Source organism: Anopheles bellator, chromosome 2 (genome assembly GCF_943735745.2).
Source record: "Anopheles bellator chromosome 2, idAnoBellAS_SP24_06.2, whole genome shotgun sequence".
NCBI lineage: Eukaryota > Metazoa > Arthropoda > Insecta > Diptera > Culicidae > Anopheles > Anopheles bellator.
In genome coordinates, this window is record NC_071286.1 from 73,450,822 (window position 1) to 73,470,323 (window position 19,502).

At 47.7% G+C, this 19,502-nt stretch overlaps 6 protein-coding genes across 10 annotated transcripts; 2 read left to right on the forward strand and 4 right to left on the reverse strand.

Annotated features, from left to right (window-relative positions):
- Positions 1-52: 52 nt before the first annotated feature.
- Positions 53-2,332, reverse strand: LOC131209541 (malectin-B). Its single transcript, XM_058202631.1, has 2 exons — positions 2,043-2,332; positions 53-1,926 (listed from the first exon to the last, which is right to left on the reverse strand). The coding sequence occupies exon 2, from the start codon at positions 1,826-1,828 to the stop codon at positions 899-901; it is 930 nt and encodes a 309-aa protein (XP_058058614.1). The 5' UTR covers positions 1,829-1,926; positions 2,043-2,332; the 3' UTR covers positions 53-898.
- A 524-nt stretch (positions 2,333-2,856) lies between these two features.
- LOC131208023 (uncharacterized) lies at positions 2,857-5,120 on the forward strand. The gene is made up of 2 exons (XM_058200666.1): positions 2,857-2,875; positions 2,926-5,120. The coding sequence occupies exons 1-2, from the start codon at positions 2,857-2,859 to the stop codon at positions 5,118-5,120; spliced, it is 2,214 nt and encodes a 737-aa protein (XP_058056649.1).
- A 2,114-nt stretch (positions 5,121-7,234) lies between these two features.
- On the reverse strand, positions 7,235-10,318 carry LOC131212231 (ubiquitin-conjugating enzyme E2 E1). Of its 4 annotated transcripts, none has more exons than XM_058206015.1 (5): positions 10,219-10,318; positions 8,535-9,025; positions 8,304-8,451; positions 8,118-8,202; positions 7,235-7,999 (listed from the first exon to the last, which is right to left on the reverse strand). In XM_058206015.1, exons 2-5 carry the CDS (start codon positions 8,976-8,978, stop codon positions 7,987-7,989), a joined length of 690 nt encoding a protein of 229 aa, XP_058061998.1. In that variant the 5' UTR covers positions 8,979-9,025; positions 10,219-10,318; the 3' UTR covers positions 7,235-7,986. The 4 variants fall into 4 exon arrangements, with proteins under 4 accessions (XP_058061998.1, XP_058061999.1, XP_058061997.1 ...); XM_058206016.1 differs by having other exon boundaries at positions 10,169-10,262; XM_058206014.1 differs by lacking the exon at positions 10,219-10,318 and adding an exon at positions 9,580-9,712.
- Positions 10,319-10,813: 495 nt separating this feature from the next.
- Positions 10,814-12,425, reverse strand: LOC131209686 (ribosome biogenesis protein WDR12 homolog). Its single transcript, XM_058202808.1, has 3 exons — positions 12,252-12,425; positions 11,223-12,160; positions 10,814-11,148 (listed from the first exon to the last, which is right to left on the reverse strand). The coding sequence occupies exons 1-3, from the start codon at positions 12,317-12,319 to the stop codon at positions 10,865-10,867; spliced, it is 1,290 nt and encodes a 429-aa protein (XP_058058791.1). The 5' UTR covers positions 12,320-12,425; the 3' UTR covers positions 10,814-10,864.
- Positions 12,426-12,763: 338 nt separating this feature from the next.
- LOC131210050 (A-kinase anchor protein 10, mitochondrial) lies at positions 12,764-16,638 on the forward strand. The gene is made up of 3 exons (XM_058203239.1): positions 12,764-13,030; positions 13,378-13,533; positions 13,607-16,638. The coding sequence occupies exons 1-3, from the start codon at positions 13,006-13,008 to the stop codon at positions 15,463-15,465; spliced, it is 2,040 nt and encodes a 679-aa protein (XP_058059222.1). The 5' UTR covers positions 12,764-13,005; the 3' UTR covers positions 15,466-16,638.
- LOC131210051 (protein wntless) lies at positions 16,456-19,043 on the reverse strand. 2 transcript variants are annotated; one of them, XM_058203241.1, is made up of 5 exons: positions 18,870-19,043; positions 17,679-18,553; positions 17,435-17,602; positions 16,976-17,360; positions 16,456-16,911 (listed from the first exon to the last, which is right to left on the reverse strand). In XM_058203241.1, the coding sequence occupies exons 1-5, from the start codon at positions 18,973-18,975 to the stop codon at positions 16,805-16,807; spliced, it is 1,641 nt and encodes a 546-aa protein (XP_058059224.1). In that variant the 5' UTR covers positions 18,976-19,043; the 3' UTR covers positions 16,456-16,804. The 2 variants fall into 2 exon arrangements, with proteins under 2 accessions (XP_058059224.1, XP_058059223.1); XM_058203240.1 differs by having other exon boundaries at positions 16,456-16,909; positions 16,953-17,360.
- Positions 19,044-19,502: the final 459 nt, after the last annotated feature.

Below are 19,502 nucleotides of genomic sequence, written 5' to 3' on the forward strand. Positions count from 1 at the left end.
TAACCTTAAAGGGCACGAGAAAACAGAGAAAGAGAGAGAAAAGATAACGAAGTAGCGGGGAGAGAAAATAACTCATAATTTATTCAAAAACTGTACTTCCGCATTCACACATCCACTATATGTAGAACTTATGTTGTGAAATAAAATTAATATAGTCCATCACCGCCAGACAGTTTGCTAGCATAATTTATCTTCCCCTCTTTGATCAGTTGTTGGCTACCATTCTTTGTGCGCTATTTGTGCAATCAACTCCATTATTAACTAGTGACTTTTTCCCCTAGTATTATGTAGTACTTACTAGCTGTAGCCTCCATCGGCCACCACGCCATTTGGGGTTTCATTAGCGTTTACTTCGGCACGAGATCATGTTCTGACAATCTAAACCTAAAGCCGTAGTACTGGTGCTTCCCCGGTACTGGTGCCTTTTAATGAAAAAGTATCCGAAAAAAACCATTTCCAAAAGTGATCAAACAAACAACGATCAATCGTCAACTTAGAGTTAAGTATATGGTTCAAGACAAACGAAACCATACCATTTAGTTATCTACCGTGATAATACCGATTTATGTTAAGTACCGCCCCGCTGGCTTTACGCCATAAGGAATGTAGAGTTACGTGTAAGTGTGTATAGTTTTGAGCGTCGAATTGCATCGTTTTGAAAAATTCACTAATCAGTAAACCTATTCCCGGAACAGGGATTTTGATATAGCCATTAGCCTGGTGCACTCGATAAACGATCGTTGCCGACCGTTTAAAATACCTTAAAACCAACAAACGTACTAGATAAAAGTGTGTTTATACCTAAGGAACCATTATACGCCACGGAACGACATCACAAAGCGTAACTGTGACGGGCTGCTGGGTATGGGATTTTGTAACAAAGTAATCCACGAAAATCTCACAGCCTACACAAACAGAACAGCAGCGGTATGAAGGCTCCGATTGCGATGAACACGGGGAGCATCATGGATGACTCGTCCAGCGAGTAAGGGTTCGGCTGTTTGGGGCCACTCGTTTTGCGCTGCTTCGGCGGCGACTGTTGCACCGACTCGCTCGAGGGCGATGGACCGGTGAAGAAATCGTCCATAATGCTGTCTTCCGCTGCCTCCTGGAAACCGTCATCGAGCTGCCCCGGGTACGCCTTGGACGGTGACCCCCTCGTGGAGGTGGCCGAACCGTGGCCGGGTTCACTTCGTATTGGGCTCAACCTTGGAAGATTGGCTTCGTCGTAGCTCTTGATGAGCACGATGGCGTTCACTTTCGGGTTGTCCTTGTAGCCCTTCAGGAACTCGAGCTTCAATTTGCCGCCACGGACCTCCGAGTTCTCTTCCTTGTAGTACAACCGTCCGCGGGACACGGAAAAGAACACGTACTCATCGTGAGCGGTTCCCTTTCCCACCAGCGCAAAGATGTCCAAATCGGACACAATCGTGTGGCGATTGAGCAGCACATCGAACACCTTCAGGTTCGGACCGTTGAAGTACACTTCGCAGAATTTGAGGATCAGCACGTACTCGCCATCGCCGGCCAGTGGTAGGTCGTATCCGAATGTATCGTGATGGTAGCGTTCCGTTTGGTACAGTATCTCGTCGTTCGGTTTTACGCGATTTATCGCCAGCAACTGTCGACCGTAATCCGACTCGGTGCCGATCTTTCCCATCAGGGGATCGCGTGCATAGTGAATACCGTACGCGTCGGTGTGAGCCTCTCCGCCAGCGTTGATGGCGTACACTACATTATGCAACTCCCCATTTGCCGCCGCAAACGACCACATTCCGACCAAGATCAGCCAGCACGCGGAATAGGGATGTGGTAACATTTTCTGCATTCTGGATCTACGGTTTTGGCTCAACTTTCTTTCTTTCGGCTTCCTCGGCGAAGAGATGCTCGGCTGCGTCAAAACAGCCCGGGACAGATGAGTGGGACCTGCAATGATGAATGTTGCGGTAGCCACCGATGGTCAATTGCAACATTGCACAAAAAATCGATAATTCACGCACATGCCACAACACAAAACTTAGGTTTAAACCGGTGCCCCATACCTGTGTGCCGGAACTCTTTTGGGAACCGTATTTTAAGCCGGCTGGTCGTACGTGGTCTGCGGAAAGATAATCATCGGGTTTTCGGGACAGAAATCAATGGTTCACCGGTACCATTACGTGGCATTCCGGTGGTTGGTTGTTTTAACCGGGCGTCGTCGCTGAGCAAGCGACCTGAGCCAAGGTGTCCTCCAACTCGCACGGGTTGATCCTAAGCGATTACTTATCCTTGCGTGCGCCTCTTTCTAGGCCTAAAAAGCATTTTTCACACGGCCACACACATAAAGCCACGAAGTTCCATCCGGTCTTGCGGCGGATCGGTCCAAACAAATTTGTGTTGCACAGCGGGTGACATGTTGCCATTCGACGTTTTCGGCAGGGTTCAATCGCACCCCGTTCAGACAGCGCGATGTTTGCGATGTTTTTCACCACGGTCGGGAGCTTAATTTTGAAGTTTAAACCATTCGAAACGTATTTTCGTGATTTTTTTACGCACGTTCCGATTCTGGAACTATTTCAACGAAGGAAACCATATGTTGCATCGCTGGTCCTCTAGACCTTTTCCTAGTTTGTGGCCCACTTTTCGGACATTCGAACCACGTTGCGCGTCGATGGACCTTCTTTGACGATTAATTATTTAAATGCAATTAACATATTTGATTGGCGCCAAAATGCGACCGTGTTGCGACCAAGAAGAAAATACTTAAGATGCCGCACGGTTGATGTTAGTTGAAAATGTTACTCAACCAGAGCGCGTTGTTGGTTGCCAACTTCCTGTTTTGTAGCCTCATCTGGTGTGTCGACTGTGTGGGAAAAAATGACCATTCAAAGGTTGCGTATACCGATCGGGATAACGCCACGTTTAAGTTCGGCCTTCTCGAAGCAGGCAACAACCCTCAGCCAGAACTCGGTGAGCTGGTGCTTGATTTGGTGGAAAAGATGTCCCCGGGTCGCTGCTATGTATTCGTCTTCGATTCCGTCTACGAGCCCATCTTCGGAATGGAGTTGTTCGATCGTGTTGCCCGAGTGTCGAGATTTGTCGTGAAAATACCGCCGGAAGAGGATACGCTCAATCCTCGCCCAGCGCTCCGGTGCTCTCTCGAGGCGATTCGCAAAGTAGGCTGCGCTGGCTATGTGATGCTTCTGGCGAACGGGATCCAAATGGAGCGCCTTCTGCGATTTGGTGATAAAACGCGCATAATCGATACACGTGCTCGGTTCATTTTGCTTCACGATTACCGTCTGTTCCAGCCGCAACTGCACTACCTCTGGAAGCGCATAGTGAATGTTGTGTTCGTGCGTAAACTGCGCAAACATTCAAAACACGTGGGCCACCGCTATCGTACGACCATCGACGAAAATTCAAATCCGGTGTACGAAGTCAGCACCGTCCCGTTCCCGATACCGTTGCAGGGAGTGTTTTTCTCCAAAATTCTCAACTTCTGGCAAGGGGGAAAGTTTCGGCAGACGAGAAAAAAGGTGCTGTTCGATGACAAAACCACAGACTTGCGCGGCCAGCTGATGCACGTGGTTGTGCTCGAGCACACGCCGGCCGTTTTCAAGTCGCTGCCGGCGGCGACCGTTGGAACTGAATCAAATCCCCGTCAACAGAAACCCGATCCAACCGATCTGCCCCACGTTTACTTTGGGCTGGAAATTGAGCTGCTGAAAGCAGTAGCGAAGGCGATGCACTTTAAAATGCTGTTTTTCGAGCCACCCGACGCCGACACGGAACGCTGGGGAACGGCGGAGGACAACGACACGTTTACGGGCCTGCTGGGAGTGATGCACGACGGGCGTGCGGATTTTGCGCTCGCCGATCTCCACCACACCGAGTATCATCTTGCGTTTATGGACCTAAGCATACCGTACAACACGGAGTGCCTTACCTTTCTGACTCCGGAAGCGTTGAGTGACAACAGCTGGAAAACCTTGCTCCTTCCCTTTAATGGAGAAATGTGGGCCGGCGTGCTAGCGTCGCTGTTCTCCGTGGGTTTCGTGTTCTACGCGTTCTCCAACACGCTAGCCTACATCCACCGCTACGAACGTGGCTACCAGCCGGAGTATGATCTCCTACAGCGGCGCAAACGAAAAAGGAGGACCCGTTTCGCCTTTCGTGCAATTTTGCGCGTCCCGCACTGTTGCCGGTCGGTGAAAATTCCGCGCCGTTTACAAAAACTTGGCCGAAAGAAAAGTGTTGCACCGGACGCCGAAATGCTGCGCAAGCTACGCATGGTTCCGTTCAAACGGAAACCCGAACCATGGCACGAGCCGATGCCCCCGAAGGACATTTTCGACACATTTGCCGGGTGCATCATTTACACTTACAGTATGCTGCTGCTGGTGTCGCTTCCCCGTCTACCGTCCGGATGGCCGCTGCGGGTCCTCACCGGCTGGTACTGGTTGTACTGTGTGCTGGTCGTCGTAGCTTATCGTAGTTCCTTCACTGCCATCCTTGCGAATCCGGTGCCCCGGCTAACGATTGACACGCTGCAAGCGCTAGCTGAAAGCCCCATCCGGTGTGGCGCATGGGGGGAACAGCACCGGCTGTTTTTCCAAACGGCACCCGACCCAACCTCGCAAGCGATCGGCTACAAGCTGGAACACGCGCCCAATGCGGACGAGGCCGTGGAGCGCGTAGTGAACGGCATGTACGCGTACTACGAAAACATCTATCTCCTGCGGCAGCTGCGGTCAACGAGGAACTCCGAAAAGGCACGTCAAACGCTGCACATTATGCAGCAGTGTGCCGTCCACATGCCGATCTCCGTTGGGCTGGAAAAGAACTCTCCGCTGAAGCCCCAGGTCGATCGTTACGTGCGGGCCCTGGTAGAAGGTGGGCTGACCGGTAAGTGGCTGTCCGATGCAATCGAAAGATTTCAATCCAACGTTGAGCTGCCACCACAAGAGGCTACGATCGATCTGAAGAAAATGTATGCCGGTATCGTAGCTCTTATAATTGGCTACGGTGTCGCGCTGGCGGCGTTCACGGGCGAGAAACTCTACTGGCGGTTCTACGTACAAACGGACCCCGATTTCGATCAGTACCTGTTGGGGATAAGGTTTCGCAATCGGGCTTGAACTGAACACCGTCGAGGCACACAAGTCGGGAGTAAGTTTGTAGGATACACATTTATTTATGTTTTTTTGTTTTCATTACTTCCATAATTTTAAATATTTATGTCCGTTCTGTGACAACGCTATTCGCGCTTGTCGGGGAAATTCGTTTGAATCAGCATTTTAAAATTTCCTCCCAACCACCTGCGTGTGTCTATTGACGCGTCGGTATCCTCACGCCATGGAAAGGTGGAAAACCGGACCAAATGGAGCGCCGGAATGATGATACCAAAGAACCTGATATTTGGGGTTCATACGTAGCCGGTTGCTTGCTCGGAATTCGTCAACTTTTGAGTAGCGTGGCGTGCCGTCACCATCGCTGACTTGCCGGATGTGCACCACGCAAAGTACACACACACACACTTGTGAGAGGAGTGGCTGAGTTCCGATTTCATACAACACTTTTAAAGGGCTAGGTAGTTTCGCCCTCTGGTTCACCCATATGATCGTGGCTAGCTATAGATCGTTCTACATTATGCTTTGATTGAATTACTCACTGTTTTCCTGTTCTTAGCACTTTCCTTACAAAATTATTCAAATACTAAAAGTAAGATAAATCATACACCTACAAGAACGATTCGTTCCAGTCTATCGGCTCCGGCCCTGCACGGTTTATACGTAATCTACGAAGAATCACACATATCCTTAGCACGCGACCGCCGTTTTTTCTCAGATTGGGTGCAGTGCGCCCTTTCGAATGAATTCAGGAATACAGGACTCAGGAGCACACGTTGAAGGGGTCCAATTTTATGCAAAACTGTTGAAACATTCAACGCACCACACGGCTGTTGCGTAGCTGCCGCTGCAGGGGCCATTTGTTCTGTTTCGTTTTATGTAAAGCGTTTGTTGGTAACGGACCTATCGGCGGCTCACAATACAACTGTTCTCGACGTTAGGCTTGCCAAAAATAATGCTCAACAGAAGAGACTTGCTGATTTTGCACGAACAACGGGGACGCGGGGTTCAATCTCAAGCACCGCTTCATATTAAAACACCGAAAGGCGTCGACAGAAATACGATTAGGTGTCTTAGTCGCGTGTAGTTCCTAGTGAAGGTGTGCGCATCTCGGTCGAGCGATTAATGCAATAAACAGATTCTTCTGATCCCTCACCAAACACATATTTCTGTTTCGAGTTGTTTTTTTACTGTTCTGTCAAACCTGTCTCCCCTTTTATACATATCACATTATTCCCTCTAGTTCATTCATTACAATCTCCACCACATCTTCCGTTCGCCCCAATGGATTTCGGGGCCCTATCGTTACACGGATACTGCATTCCAAGTATCCTCCTTTCAACCATCCGTGTACTGCATTAATGGAGGATCTCCGGCACAGTAAAGATTATCAATTAATCCTTCATTTCGCTGAAAAGGTAAATAAACGGCAACCATATGAAAAATGATCGCTCAAATTATTTCCTAATAGTATTTCCGGGCAGGAAAATGAACACGGTATCGCTTATCCCATATTTGTTCGACGGGTTGAACGTACTAAATTAATGATCTTGTAGTAGCATAGAGGAACATGAGATCGCTTGCGATAACTGGCGTGTTGTGAATGAAGAACCACCTGATCGATTGATGTACCGGATGGCAAAAGGAAAAAACGTTCAATAGCGACCCGGAGAACAACCATCACAAGCATCCGCCATCTGCTCAGTCTCAATGTGCTACCATCAATCGTGGTTAGGGCGTGCCGCGCGCGCGATAGAGTTCCTGTGAGGTGAATCACTCTCTTTACTACAGACTATCATATCATTTGTTGTTTGATCTGCCGGTCATACTATCTGCGACCTAGCTTTGATTTACTCGTTTCCCTATGATGTTACTAGGAGATCCTTTCTAGTAATGTTCCTAGCAATCCGTATGAATAAAATAGTTTATCTAGCGATGCCAGACTCTCCATTGCCAGAAAGCACACATTGCGCGTTGCGTTCAGTGTAAGTAGGCGGGGTCCGGTTCCGGTTGAGGCGAGCTCATTACACCAAAAGAACAACATGGAAGCTGACGGTTGCGTTCCTAATAGGACTTAAATCTTACTCAATCCTCCTGTCTGCTACGAAGAATGCTTCAGCGTCTCCATGATCAAAAACTCAGCTCACTTTGTTTATTTGTGAACCTACTGCTTCTTCGGCTTAGGTCAGACCCACACGTCAATCGAGTTCGCATGACGACATCCAAAAGCAGCGGTTGCTAGGATATAATTTCGCGCACCTACGTGTATTCCATTGGTTTCGGGGTGAGTCTAACTTCTGGATGCCTTTTTTCGGCATTTATTCACCTTCGGATTTGGAATTAACAACCTACGACTGACGAACAATGATCGGAACCAGCGCGTGGTTTGATTAGAGTCCTATATAATTCAAACATGTTGCAAGAGGAAATAAATATAAAGATGGTGGTTGCCCCTATTGCCTCTTTTATCGAGTGTGTGTTTCGCGAGTGGCTAGATGCGGATCAGAGTTTGACTTAAACTATTCCTTTTTCTGTTTATGAGTTACTTGGCGTGATTGTTGGTTGAATCGATTGGAAAAATATTACTAAATACATATTTCTACGATTCTTTGCTTCCCGCATATCTGCTAGCTGCGTCCTTCCTCTGTTGACTGGCGACGCCAGTTTTGTGTGTTCGCCCTTCCACACGTCGTCCGTTTTCTATTGCTGCTGCGCGCGTTGTTATTAGTTATTCTGTCTCTTCTTACAAATCAATCAACCTATTTATTGGTGTGAAGTTGTGTTTTTTGGGTTGATTTGAATTGTTGTTATGGTTAAATTTATAAATAGGTTTGAATTCAAATAAAAAATATACAATGCAGCTCGGGCAGAGAAATCACGTAGCATATCTGAAATTAAATGATTAACGGAGAAAGCATGCATTAACCTACTTGCAACACGCATCGAACTACCATTTGTTTCTGAGGAAAAGGCACACAATTTCAAGGTTTACTGAGACATTCTCACCTTTTAGTCCACAAACGGGCGATCCGGTCGTGCTCTTCTCTATTCTGTAAATATTGGGTCGCAATACTTCCTACTAGTGGATCAGCTGGAAATTAGAATACGAATGTTTAGTGTAATTATGCTTCGATGATGATGATGCTTCACAAGGCAGGATAAAGACAAATCGATACAACTACAGATACTCACCAGGATTGCAGTCTGTTAGCAGGGAACAGATGGACAGTAACACCTTCGATATGGTCAGCGCCGGGGACCAGTTGTCCTTGAGAATGTCCAGACAAATCACACCTTGGCTGTTGATATTGCAGTGATATATCCTAGTCCGGAATGTCACCTACGAAAGGGGGGGAGGGAAACAGAAGTTATCAAGGTTGCCCTGCGCCCTGCTGAGGGACCACCCCGTGACGGCATATTTACTTTTGGTGGTTTGAACGGATACTCCGGGGAAAAGTGTATGTCCAGGAAAAAGACACCCCCCTCGTACACCGAGCCCGGTGGCCCGAGAATGGTTGAGACCCATTCGTACAGATTATCACCCTTCGGCCCGGCGCTACAGTTTGGCGGTGGGTCCAGCGTTATTTCAGCTAGCTCTTTCTGGATTCGTTTAGCCGACGTTCCGAGCGCTTTAGATATTTTTGGATTCGATTTTGTTTCCTTCGTTTCTGGCTTCGGAATGGTTGTCTCCGTTCCCGCCGCCGTCCCACTACCATTTCCGTTGCCGTTGCGGCGCCCACCGGCATTGCTACCACCATCACTACTACCGCCGCTTCCACCGCCCGCAGAACCGCAACCACTACCTCCGCCGCCACCACCACCGCCTCCTACTCCGCCTGTACTGCTAGACCCGGCACTGGTTGACATTCTGTACGTTTCTTCTTTTTCTAAAAATTGCACTAGTGATACAAGATCTGCAAAGAAAACAAAAGAGAGAACGAGAACGCTCACACCTAAACCTCAATCAAGCACGTAACAATTGATTTTCCATCACAAAGCCCGTCTCAGGAGTTCGCTTCCTTTTGCCAAATTTACGCTCGTTTCGGTGACCACCCTTTGGTCAACAAAGAAACTCGACCATTTCGAGGCATCGAGAAGAAATCGATTAGAGCGCCGTGTTTCATTGAACAAAAAGGGCTTTGCCTTTTCGTCAGCTTGCGACGATCGCCATTGGTTGCTTTGTCAAAGACACAGCGGCACCGAGTCGCTTCTGAGAATGTGCTCACGAATGAGGTAGCAAAATTCCATTAAAACTCAGCAATTGTTCTTTGTTCGGTAAAGCCCAGGCGAAATTTGCGGAAGTAACGCTGAGGCAATCCTATATCAAACGCAGAATGAGCTATCATCACCCATCCTGCCTCGTACAACATCGAACGACTAATCACAAGCGGCCATTTTGGGTGAAGCGCTTATTAGAATAATGTTTCGCAGGATTTTTGTGATTCCACAGCAAACAGTCGGCGGCTACCTGTTCCGCGAAGGCACCTTTTCGTCGACCTCACTGCCAAATAAAACAGCCAGAAGCCGCAATATTCAGCTCCACCAAGCGTGTACTAGCCAGCCGCAACCAAACACACACAGAACACCAGCACTTGACCGGATCGATCTCAGTATTGGCCCTGCGAACCGGACAGAATGTCATCCACTCTGCTCACATACACCCGTCGCTTTCTCTCCCCGTCTCGCGCTCTCTTTCTCTGTCGCGCTTATTGCTGTATCGGACTCTTTCTCTCGCAGTGAGCTTTTCGCTCACTCAAATTCGATTGGCTCTTCTTAGGCTTTGGCTATGCTTATTCTTTCGGCTGCTGCATTACGAATGCACAAAATCTCGCCTCTATTGAAAGTCTCTATGAAATGTCCTGGAAAGTCTCACTAGATCCTGAAGGGGTGACGTTTGCTGTGTGACCAAACCTTAGTCGCCTGCCTGGGATACTCTATAACTCTAATTCTTCCTCTTTTCCTAATCTTCTACGACCACTCTTTTCACTTCCTTCCGTCATGGCAGAACTTGGCAGGCAACTTTTAACTGTATACACTTTTCTACCCTTTTTGCTAACCAAATCCAGCTTTGCAGGTATGCTCTATCGTTACGTTACGAATTTATTACCAGCTCGCGAACGATTACTTCCGATGATGTGTGCCGAAATTTTGTACACTCCTCTCTTCAGAACAGCTTGTTCTCTGAGGAAATCCAACTCTGCCGATAAACTGACAAATTCACTGCACCGCGGACACGCACACCGTTGCAGACACAGTTCAACAGTTCAATAGCACGACAATGGAAGGACAACTTTTGACTTTTAGGCGTTAGATGGATATGGTGTTGCGTTCAATACTTTAAGCTACTAGTCATGTGTCTCTGCACTGCACATCGGGCAACGGTTCTACAATGGTTGCGGTCGATTCAAAGCAAGATGGGACATCAGTTTCGTTTCCTCGTCCAGGCAGGGTCTTCGGCGTTTATCTTTTATTTCAATATTTGCCTGGGAAGTATTAGAAAATGCCGGCCGGTCTTTTGCTCGGGGTTGGTATAAAGTACCTTAACGTCCAAAGTAATCTATCTATGCATAATTATACTGCGCAGCTTTGTAATTCTGGTTATTCAAATGGAAATACAAAATCTATCAATCTTGGTTTGGAATAGTTTATACAATTTTTGTTTTGGATCAAAAATACAGAACATCGAAGAATTTTTGGATTAATGTAGGCGCTTAACCGCGCTTTATTGTTTTTTAGGTTTGTTTGGGGAACATTCATTCCACTTTGTTATGTATTGCAATCTTCGATTTAAACACGCGAACAGCATTGTCGGAGCCACCCGAAAGGATAAACTTGGGGTTTGACCAGTCGACGGCCAGTACTTTATCTTCGTGCCCAATCAGCTCGTAAATTGGTGCTTTCGGCGAACGATAGTCCCACAGCTTGACGTGATTATCGTAAGCACCGGAAACGAACAAATACTCATTTGTGGTTGACCAACGTACGGTTTGCACCCACTGTGTGTGGCCCAGGTATGTATTTTTGACGATGGTTCCATCTGCAAAGATGTGCAATTCTAATGAACGAGGTGTTCGCCAATATAAATAAATTAAGCCTGAAAAGATATCTTACGTTTTGACCGAAGATCGTACAAGCGGAGGTTTTTGTCGGGAGACGCCGTAATGATCATACCATTCAAAGGGGAGTAGCTCAGATCGAAGAAGGATTTGTTACCCGTGATTTCCGACTTGATACCGTTGAGCGACAGATCCCACAGTTTGATTGTGTGATCCCATGACGATGTTGCAATGGTAGTATCGTCTATCCACTGTACGCCCGATACAAACTCCCGGTGTCCAGCCAACGTTAGTATCGGTGTGCGAACATTGTCCTGCTCCAACTTGGCCTTCTTGTTGGCAGTGGGTTCGCTGAGCTGTTCGTTGCCCACCTGTGTGGACCAAATCTTTAGCATCGTGTCCATGCTGCCCGAAGCCATCTGCGTTTTGGACGGGTTTACAGCAACAACGCCAACGCCACGCTCGTGACCCTTGCACACGTTTACACATTCGACCGAATTGGCCGCGATGTTCCATTCCCACAGCATCACGTTTTGATCGTGACTGGCACTCGCAAACACACCCGTGTGCTCGTTCAGCGACACCCATGCCACCCCCTTAACGGGCGCCATATGGCCCGGAATGGTGAGCTTGTGTTTGCCTTTGGTGTTCCAGAGATTCACCGTATTATCGTAAGACGCGGTGAGGATCCAGTCCCCGTTGGCTTGGACGGCCGAAACCCAGTCATCGTGAAGCAGGCAATCCTGTGGTTCCGGTGCCGGATACCGCTCTACATACTCCAGATCGATGGTGTCTTCGAATGAAATGTCTCGCTCCTTCAAATGCTGCCCGAGAGGGATCTTCACAAACTCCCCGTTCAGCAAAAAATCAAACTCCACCTTACCGGCCTGCACTGCGCAGCCGGCATCTTTCAGCAGTGTGTTAACCAAGTTGTTCAGTTCCGGGTTACCAACGTTCGCACGGATCGAGTAAGGGACATCGGGCACAGCAAACCTAGCAGGCACAAAACCCAAACAAAAGACGCATTAGTTATTGTGGTACGGGACATCATAACCTCACGAGGGGAGAATTTTGTGATACGCACTGTTTTTGCTTTGTTACAAGATGTACTTGTAACTGTCCCTCCGATGAGTTTGTAATGCGTAGTGACATTTTCGGGCGTGTCTGATTTATACACTGCGGATCACGTAAATCACCGGCTGCGGTTAATTAAACAAGATATTTACGGGTGCTGCTGTGAATGTTCAACATTCGCGACCATGCTTTGTTGTGACAGCACGGGATTTGTTGTGACAAACTGCAAAAAGGCCTGTGACGAAACTGCGAAAAGGCCTGTTTACGAGCAAACAGTATTTGTAAAAAAGTTCAAAAACATGAAATAAAGAAAATGATAAAGTATGCCAAATAACCCATTATTATTATTATTTTTGATCCTCGTATTAGATGATGATGGTTTATCTTTGCTCGAAATCATTTAAAATCATGCAAACTTTTGATACACACTGTGACGTTTGACGTTTCTTTATTTTCTGTGTTCCTCTCCTTTGCCAATGATGTTACTACGTTTCATAAACTATTAAACTATGCGACGGGGCGAGAAACGATGAGGAGAGACAAAATACTGGTGTCCCAAGTGATTGCTTTCGGGTTACTGTGACGATGTAAACCGCAATTTTGTCATCGCATGGTGCTAACACAGCATCGAGTGAAAAGTTTTGTTTTATGTTGAGTATTTTACTGTTCTCGCGAGTCTCACGTCCGTGGAAACTTTTACCCCCATTAGATGAAATATACGTTCTAAATGTACAGATTGTACCGCCACTACGCCACTGAGCAAAATGTTGCAATTTTTAAAGAAAACAGGTAGGAAATATTCACTACAATAAAGAAATACTTGATTAGGTGTAGGAATATTCATCGAACGGCAGTGCTGCTCGCTGATTAGTGGTGCGCCCTTCCCGTCCCATCAACCACGGCCTGGGATAGCCTACTATTGAAGTAAAAGGAAAGAGAAATGCAAGATTGTGTTGCTGGTTTCATGAACGATAAAACTTTCTCTCGCTGCGATCAGCTGGATGTTGTGCGAGCGTTTCTATTGTGCCGTTGCCTGTGTTCGGTTGTTTCGCCTTTAAACGTGACAAGCAACACACAAAAGTTGATAAAAAATTTGTGAAATATCCTAGGTTTATAATGGATTTTTAAATTCTCAGGGCGAAGGAAATCTATCGCAGGAAGCAGTGAATCTGCAGCAACGGCAAGTGATCTAGCCACGGAACCATCGCGACGAGGTGATGATGTCATCGATGGTGCCGAGAGCGACGAGTCGGCACTTCGACTTGCCGAACGACACTGTTCTGCGAGCAAAGGTACTAAGTGAACCGCGTAATTTCCGCAGAACCACCCTACAATGCTATCCTTTCCCGGTAATTCCTTTTATAGATTCTTCGCCCCGCGTTTCAAAGCTGTCCAGACGGATGGTGGATATTCTGGCCGAGCAAAGTTGCATGTGTTACTTTGTGCAGTATCTGGAATCGCGGAATGCACTGTCGTTGATCAAGTTTTGGCTAGATGTAGAGAGTTTTAAGGCGGCCGCCTCGGAAAGCACACGAGGAGGTGTGCCGGCGGTGTCCAGAACTACGGCGACGAGTGCGGCTCACGGCGGTGCTCCCGGAGGAAGGTTGCACCGCAGTGTGTCATCCGATGGGTACGATAGCTTGTCATTTTTCAGCGTTGACGGTGACTCGCTGTCCACAAATTCTTTTTCGGAGAACGCTTTCGAAGACACCCAGTCGGCGGACGATTTGCGCGAAGCGGACTCGAGAACGTCACAGAGCTGTACGCCCATCCCTCCGCCGCTCGAAGTGTTGGAGGAGGTGGACATAAAGGACGACGGCAGTGAGCCGGCCGGGCCGGCCGAGGAAGACCAACGGCAATCGGGAGCGAAAGTGCTAGAAGTCTGTGATATGACCATCATGCGGCAATCGTTGACCGATGATGAGAAAAAGCAGATCTGCGAAGCGGGCAAAGGTGGCAGCAGCTTCAATTCGTTGATTAACTCGGATGCGGTCCGCATCTACCGGAAGTATCTCACTACCAATTCGCCACACCACATCGATATGCCGGCCACCGTACTGTCCAACATCTCATTGGCCCTGTGCGCCAACAGCGGCGTCTGTAACGAGCAGTTGTTCAACGAAGCGCAGCAACATTTGCTGGATCTGTTCGAGAGTAACTATTTGAACCAGTACCTGGAAAGTTCCTTCTATTGCAAGTACACGCTGGAGGTGCTGACGAGCGAAAATCTCACCTTGCGGGATGTTTTAGGGAGTGAGATGGCTCTGTTCTACTTCATGGAACATCTTGAGCAGCAAAACAAGCGCCACTATCTGGAGTTCTATGTGGCGGCCGTAAACTTTAAGCGTACCTGCGAAAACCCAGTCCAGGCGCAGAAGGATGCCGTGGTGCTATACGAAAAATATTTCTCCCTGCAAGCGATGTGCTCGCTGCTTGTGAGCGACAAGATACGGTTCTTGCTCGAAGAGCACATCTGCTCCCTGGACAACGCGGATATTGCGGAATGTTTCGAACTACCGGCGCGCATTATCGAAGAATTCCTGGAGCACCGCTACTTTGCCGGCTTTCTGAAATCGCCTCTGTACTGTCGTTTCATCAGCGAGCTTCTTGGTAAGGTGAAGAGCAATACTATGAACAACGCTACGTCGTCGTCGTCGGGCGTTGGGAAGTTTCCCGACAGGCGAAACAGTGCTGCTACAATCGTTGGACGCCGTGGCGGTCACCGGAAGACACTTTCGGATGTAACGAGCGATAGTAGCGCGAACAGTGGCGGGAACAGTGCGATCATAGGTCGGCGGCCAAACTCGGTTACGTTCATCTCGTCACAAAACACGCTGCTCGCCATGCCCGACACAAGCTTCCAGCGCAATCGCAAGCAGCACACCATGGGCCACAATGCTGCCAGTCCTCCCGCAGGCACTGGTGGAGACATGCAGATCGATTCTCGGCATCTGTACAATCCGGACCTTCTCTGGCGGCGCAATTCAGCCGGCAGTGGTGGACTAACGTTCGGACGCGTCGATGCACTGGGCCGCTACGAGCGAGACTTTGATATCACCGAACCGCCGGCCGGGGAGGATCGATGGAACCGTAACCGAATTAAAAAAGCGGTCCGCAAACTGGTTAACCTACCGGAAGACAAGGCGCAGGAGGAACTTGCGTGGCAGGTCGCCGAAATGATTGTGAAAGATATTACCAACGTTACCATGAACCATACGACGTGATGGAGAAAACGTGTTACGGGGCGCAGCCCGGTGCAGTGCACCCTGCGCCATTACTCTCATGTAGATACTCTGGCAAAAGTACACTGACTCACAGAAAGTATTAAATTTTATCCACGACATAACGCTTCCCTAGGGAGTTATTTATTATGTGGCGAACCACAGTTGATGGTTGGCCAGAAGCCGTGAAGTGGCCACCAAGCGCCTCACAAACTCGAAATCTTTTGGAATCCTGAACCTCCAAAAATGCTTTCCACTATAGGGATTTATGGATGCATAGCGAACATAGGATTATGAGTAAAATTGTCGCGAATATCGCGCTTCGCGCATAGAAATATCGAGCTTTAGTTTTAAAGAGAGAGAAGAGCGAAAACGATTCCTTCCCCGAACGAATCGTACTGCTGCCATTGTGCGGCCAAAACATCCATGAATCGTTATATTCGTTGTATAGTTAATTTGGGACATGTTTTTACATATTTTTTCTTCACCTCACCTAGTTTACATCGAAGTAACCATCTGTACACACTCTAATCTGTAGCAGTGCCGCGTTGCAATAAAGTTTGGCAGCTCGTTCGAATGAAACAAGGAAACTTAAGCGGTGTATTAAGCGAAATTTGAATCCTTTGATTCTTTGGCGATTCGGTGGCATATTTTATTGATTGAAAATTTTGGCAGTAATAGTAGTTTAGTAGCAGCAGTGCCATGATCGGATTTGGAACAGCTTTTTCGGTTCGGAAGAAAAGACAGTACAACTTGTGACGGTAGGCAGTTTTAGTGACAGTAGCTTCCCCAAGCCTACTCACAATCGGGCGCAGAGTTTACAGAGCGGTAGTTCGAACGCTGAATGGCCGTGTCCCCAAAACGGGATAGTTCGTTACTTTAGGTTACAATCAAAATTGTACAGCGTATAAGAACATGTTAGATTAGGAAATAAAATATATTTTCTTACAATAATCTCCATTCCACTTTCGTCACAAATTAAGCATGTTTGTTGATTCAGTTACATCGTATATATTTATTCCATGAAGAGTACAAAAGTATAATTTACGACAGGCTTAAAAATCTACTTCTAGCTGGTGGTTTTTAGTTAGTAAAAGTTATACATTCATTCTTTGCGCTCAATTCCTACGTCCTACTTATGACACCGAGATAATACGGATACGTTAATACTGTGGCGAATACCATATATTTGTAGAGAATGGATGCTGGCGCGATCTTCTTAAATCCTACGGACAGATACGGAATACTGTTATGTGACACACAAAAAGTGAATCGTTGACCCCTTGCCAGTGTTAATAAATGCGGTTTCGAGTAAGTGGCTTTCGGTGCAAGACGAAACACCTTAGTCCTGTGCCGCCTTACGCGCAAACTGGGTGAGGGACGAAATTTCGCTTGGATTCGAATCCGATGGTAGATTACTGAACTCGATTTCCTCGCTCATAATATTCTCTGCAATGGAAAAGATTACTCATCATCCGTCACCCATAGACGAGTCGATCTCGCGTCGCCTTACCAGTGGTTTCGTTGGTTGGCCACTTTTTGTGGCTGGGTGCGTAAAGAACGATCAGTGCGAAGATGTAGATGTTCCACATGCCATACACGCCGGTGAAGAACGCCGAGGTAAACTCTAGGTCGATGCTTTCATCCCACTTCCAGCGACCCTCCGACACTTGGCCAACAATGAACCCTATTACCGTCAGAGCCGCGCACAGCAACGTGGCCAGCATGAGAAACTGAAAACGGTAGATTATGCCTTCGTAGTGGAGCCGACGAGCGGACGACATCGAGGGCAACGAGGTGCGCTTGATGTTGATGTTACAAAACACCTTCCAGATCATGTAACACAGGAAGACAAAGTAGAGTCCGGCCGAAATGCCCGCCAAAATGATGAAACCAAGCTGGAGATGAATCGAAACGGTGGGGTCATTTGAAAAGAGCAGCGAGAAACACAAAACACCGAGACGCCTCTTACCGCGACGTTGGCCCCAACTTTCGATACCCAGATCGAGTAAAATGGGTTACGCAGCTGCACCCCACGTTCGCACATGTCGAAGAGAAAGAGTGACACACATCCGACCGCAACGGCACTCAGGTGCTTCCAGTACGTTTTGAGACTCGACTTATCGCCCGTTTCCTGGATCTAGGGTGAATGAATGACGCATAAAATACAAATATCCTGCTTGGCTGCACCCAATGACCGTGACGTATCCACTTACCAGCAAATGCTCGCCGGCAAAAATTAGCCAAAACGATAGCAAGGTGGCATAGAATACTCCCTGGCGAATATCGCCCAATAGTAGCATGAAGGGCATATCGAAGAACAGGGTAAAGTATTCCAGTGGCAGATTGAGGAACGTTAGAGCGCAACCGAGCGACAGCAGCATGACTTCCAGTAGCGCTGGCTTCCGCTGCAGAAGGTGGACACGCTGCCAGAACCAGCACATGATGAGAATGATGAAGGGAAGGAACACCGTTTTGAGGGAAACCCAAACTTTCGTAAATCCACCGTTTTGGTAGATCACCGACAGGAGGACGTCTTTGATGTGGCCAATCTCCAGGTTCATCTTACGGTCACTGTCCACCGGGAGGCGCACGTTGAGCAGGTAGTAATCGTGATGCAAAGAGCCAAGCTCAAACAACGGTATCGCGTTGCAGTTGTACAGATACTCGTCCGTTACGTGGTCGGCCGTGCAGTCGAGATCGCGCTCCTCCAGCGACGACGCAATGTACTTCCAATCATGATCACCATCACCCTTGTTGCGGTACGCCAGCCGAGCATCGATCGTTATTTTGGTGTGCGGTTTGTGGAGCACATTTGCATCGAACGCTATTTCCGTTTGCAGAACGCCAATTAAATTTTGCTGCCAGCGTGAGTAATCCAACTGGCGGCCTTCGCGAGGCAGCGGCATTTGGAAGACGAACACAATCTGGTTGGCCATCCGCATGTCATCACTTTCAATGTCGACGCTGTCCAGGCTTTGGCAATGATCTTCGCCGCGAGAGTATAGCCACACGCTCGTATCGTTGTGTGACCCCGGAATGTCCTTACAAATCGTGCCCAGGATCGTCTGAACGCTGGCTGGAACCGGTGCTGCGGAACATAAGAAATTAACAAGTTAATAGGCCCCAAAATATTGAACACTTTTGGTAGAATTCCAACAGAAACACAAAGTAGGCATTCCATTGCAATTCAAAAGCCACTACGCACAATCTTGCGCATAGTTGCGCACTGTTCGCCTTTTTAGCGTACCGTCTAAAATAAACAAAGAAGCACTTTCAATGACCTCGCGGCTACCGCAAGCGTTCAAAGAAATTTATGTCTGGATTCACTCACTCAAATTTATGTGCTTCGTCAGGACGAGCACTATTTTGGGAGCCATTTTTTTGCTCCACCTTTGCCTACTCACCTATCAGACCACCCAACAAGAAGCACATGAACTGAAGGAATAGCAGGCCAGCCACCAAAATGCTTAGCTTCCTTCCGCTAAGGTTTTCCAGTATAGTTCCCGACATTGCGCCGGTTTGCCGTTCTTTGTGTCGTTTCGTTTTATGTGGGCCTTTATGTTCCACAATAAAATTAATTGAGCAGCGTCCACACCAAACAACTGCACCGGCAAACGCTCAGCACTAACGAAAGCAAACAAAAATCTATGTGTGCTTTGATCTAGCCGCGATGCAATCCGGGCAGTGTTGCCAGACTGGTTGGAAAAACGTTGCCCGAGCATCTGTAAACCTCGTAAATGGTCGCTTCCAACCGCACCGGTCATCCACCGGTGGCCAGAGTTATGATCCTTAATTTTAAACTTAACAATAAAGTGTTTAGAAATACGCATACAACATCCTGGCAAAAACTGTCATCGATCGTTGCGGGAGTTTTTCAGAAAGTAATTTTAAACCATACTCTTGCGCCAGCGAGGCGGTCTCCGATCTCCCGGCATCCACCACGAAGTGCTGCAAAGTTTCGACGAACAATCGGAGATATATTTTATCATTCATAACAAAGGATTGATTGGGCAGGCGACTGATAAGAAAGGATTATT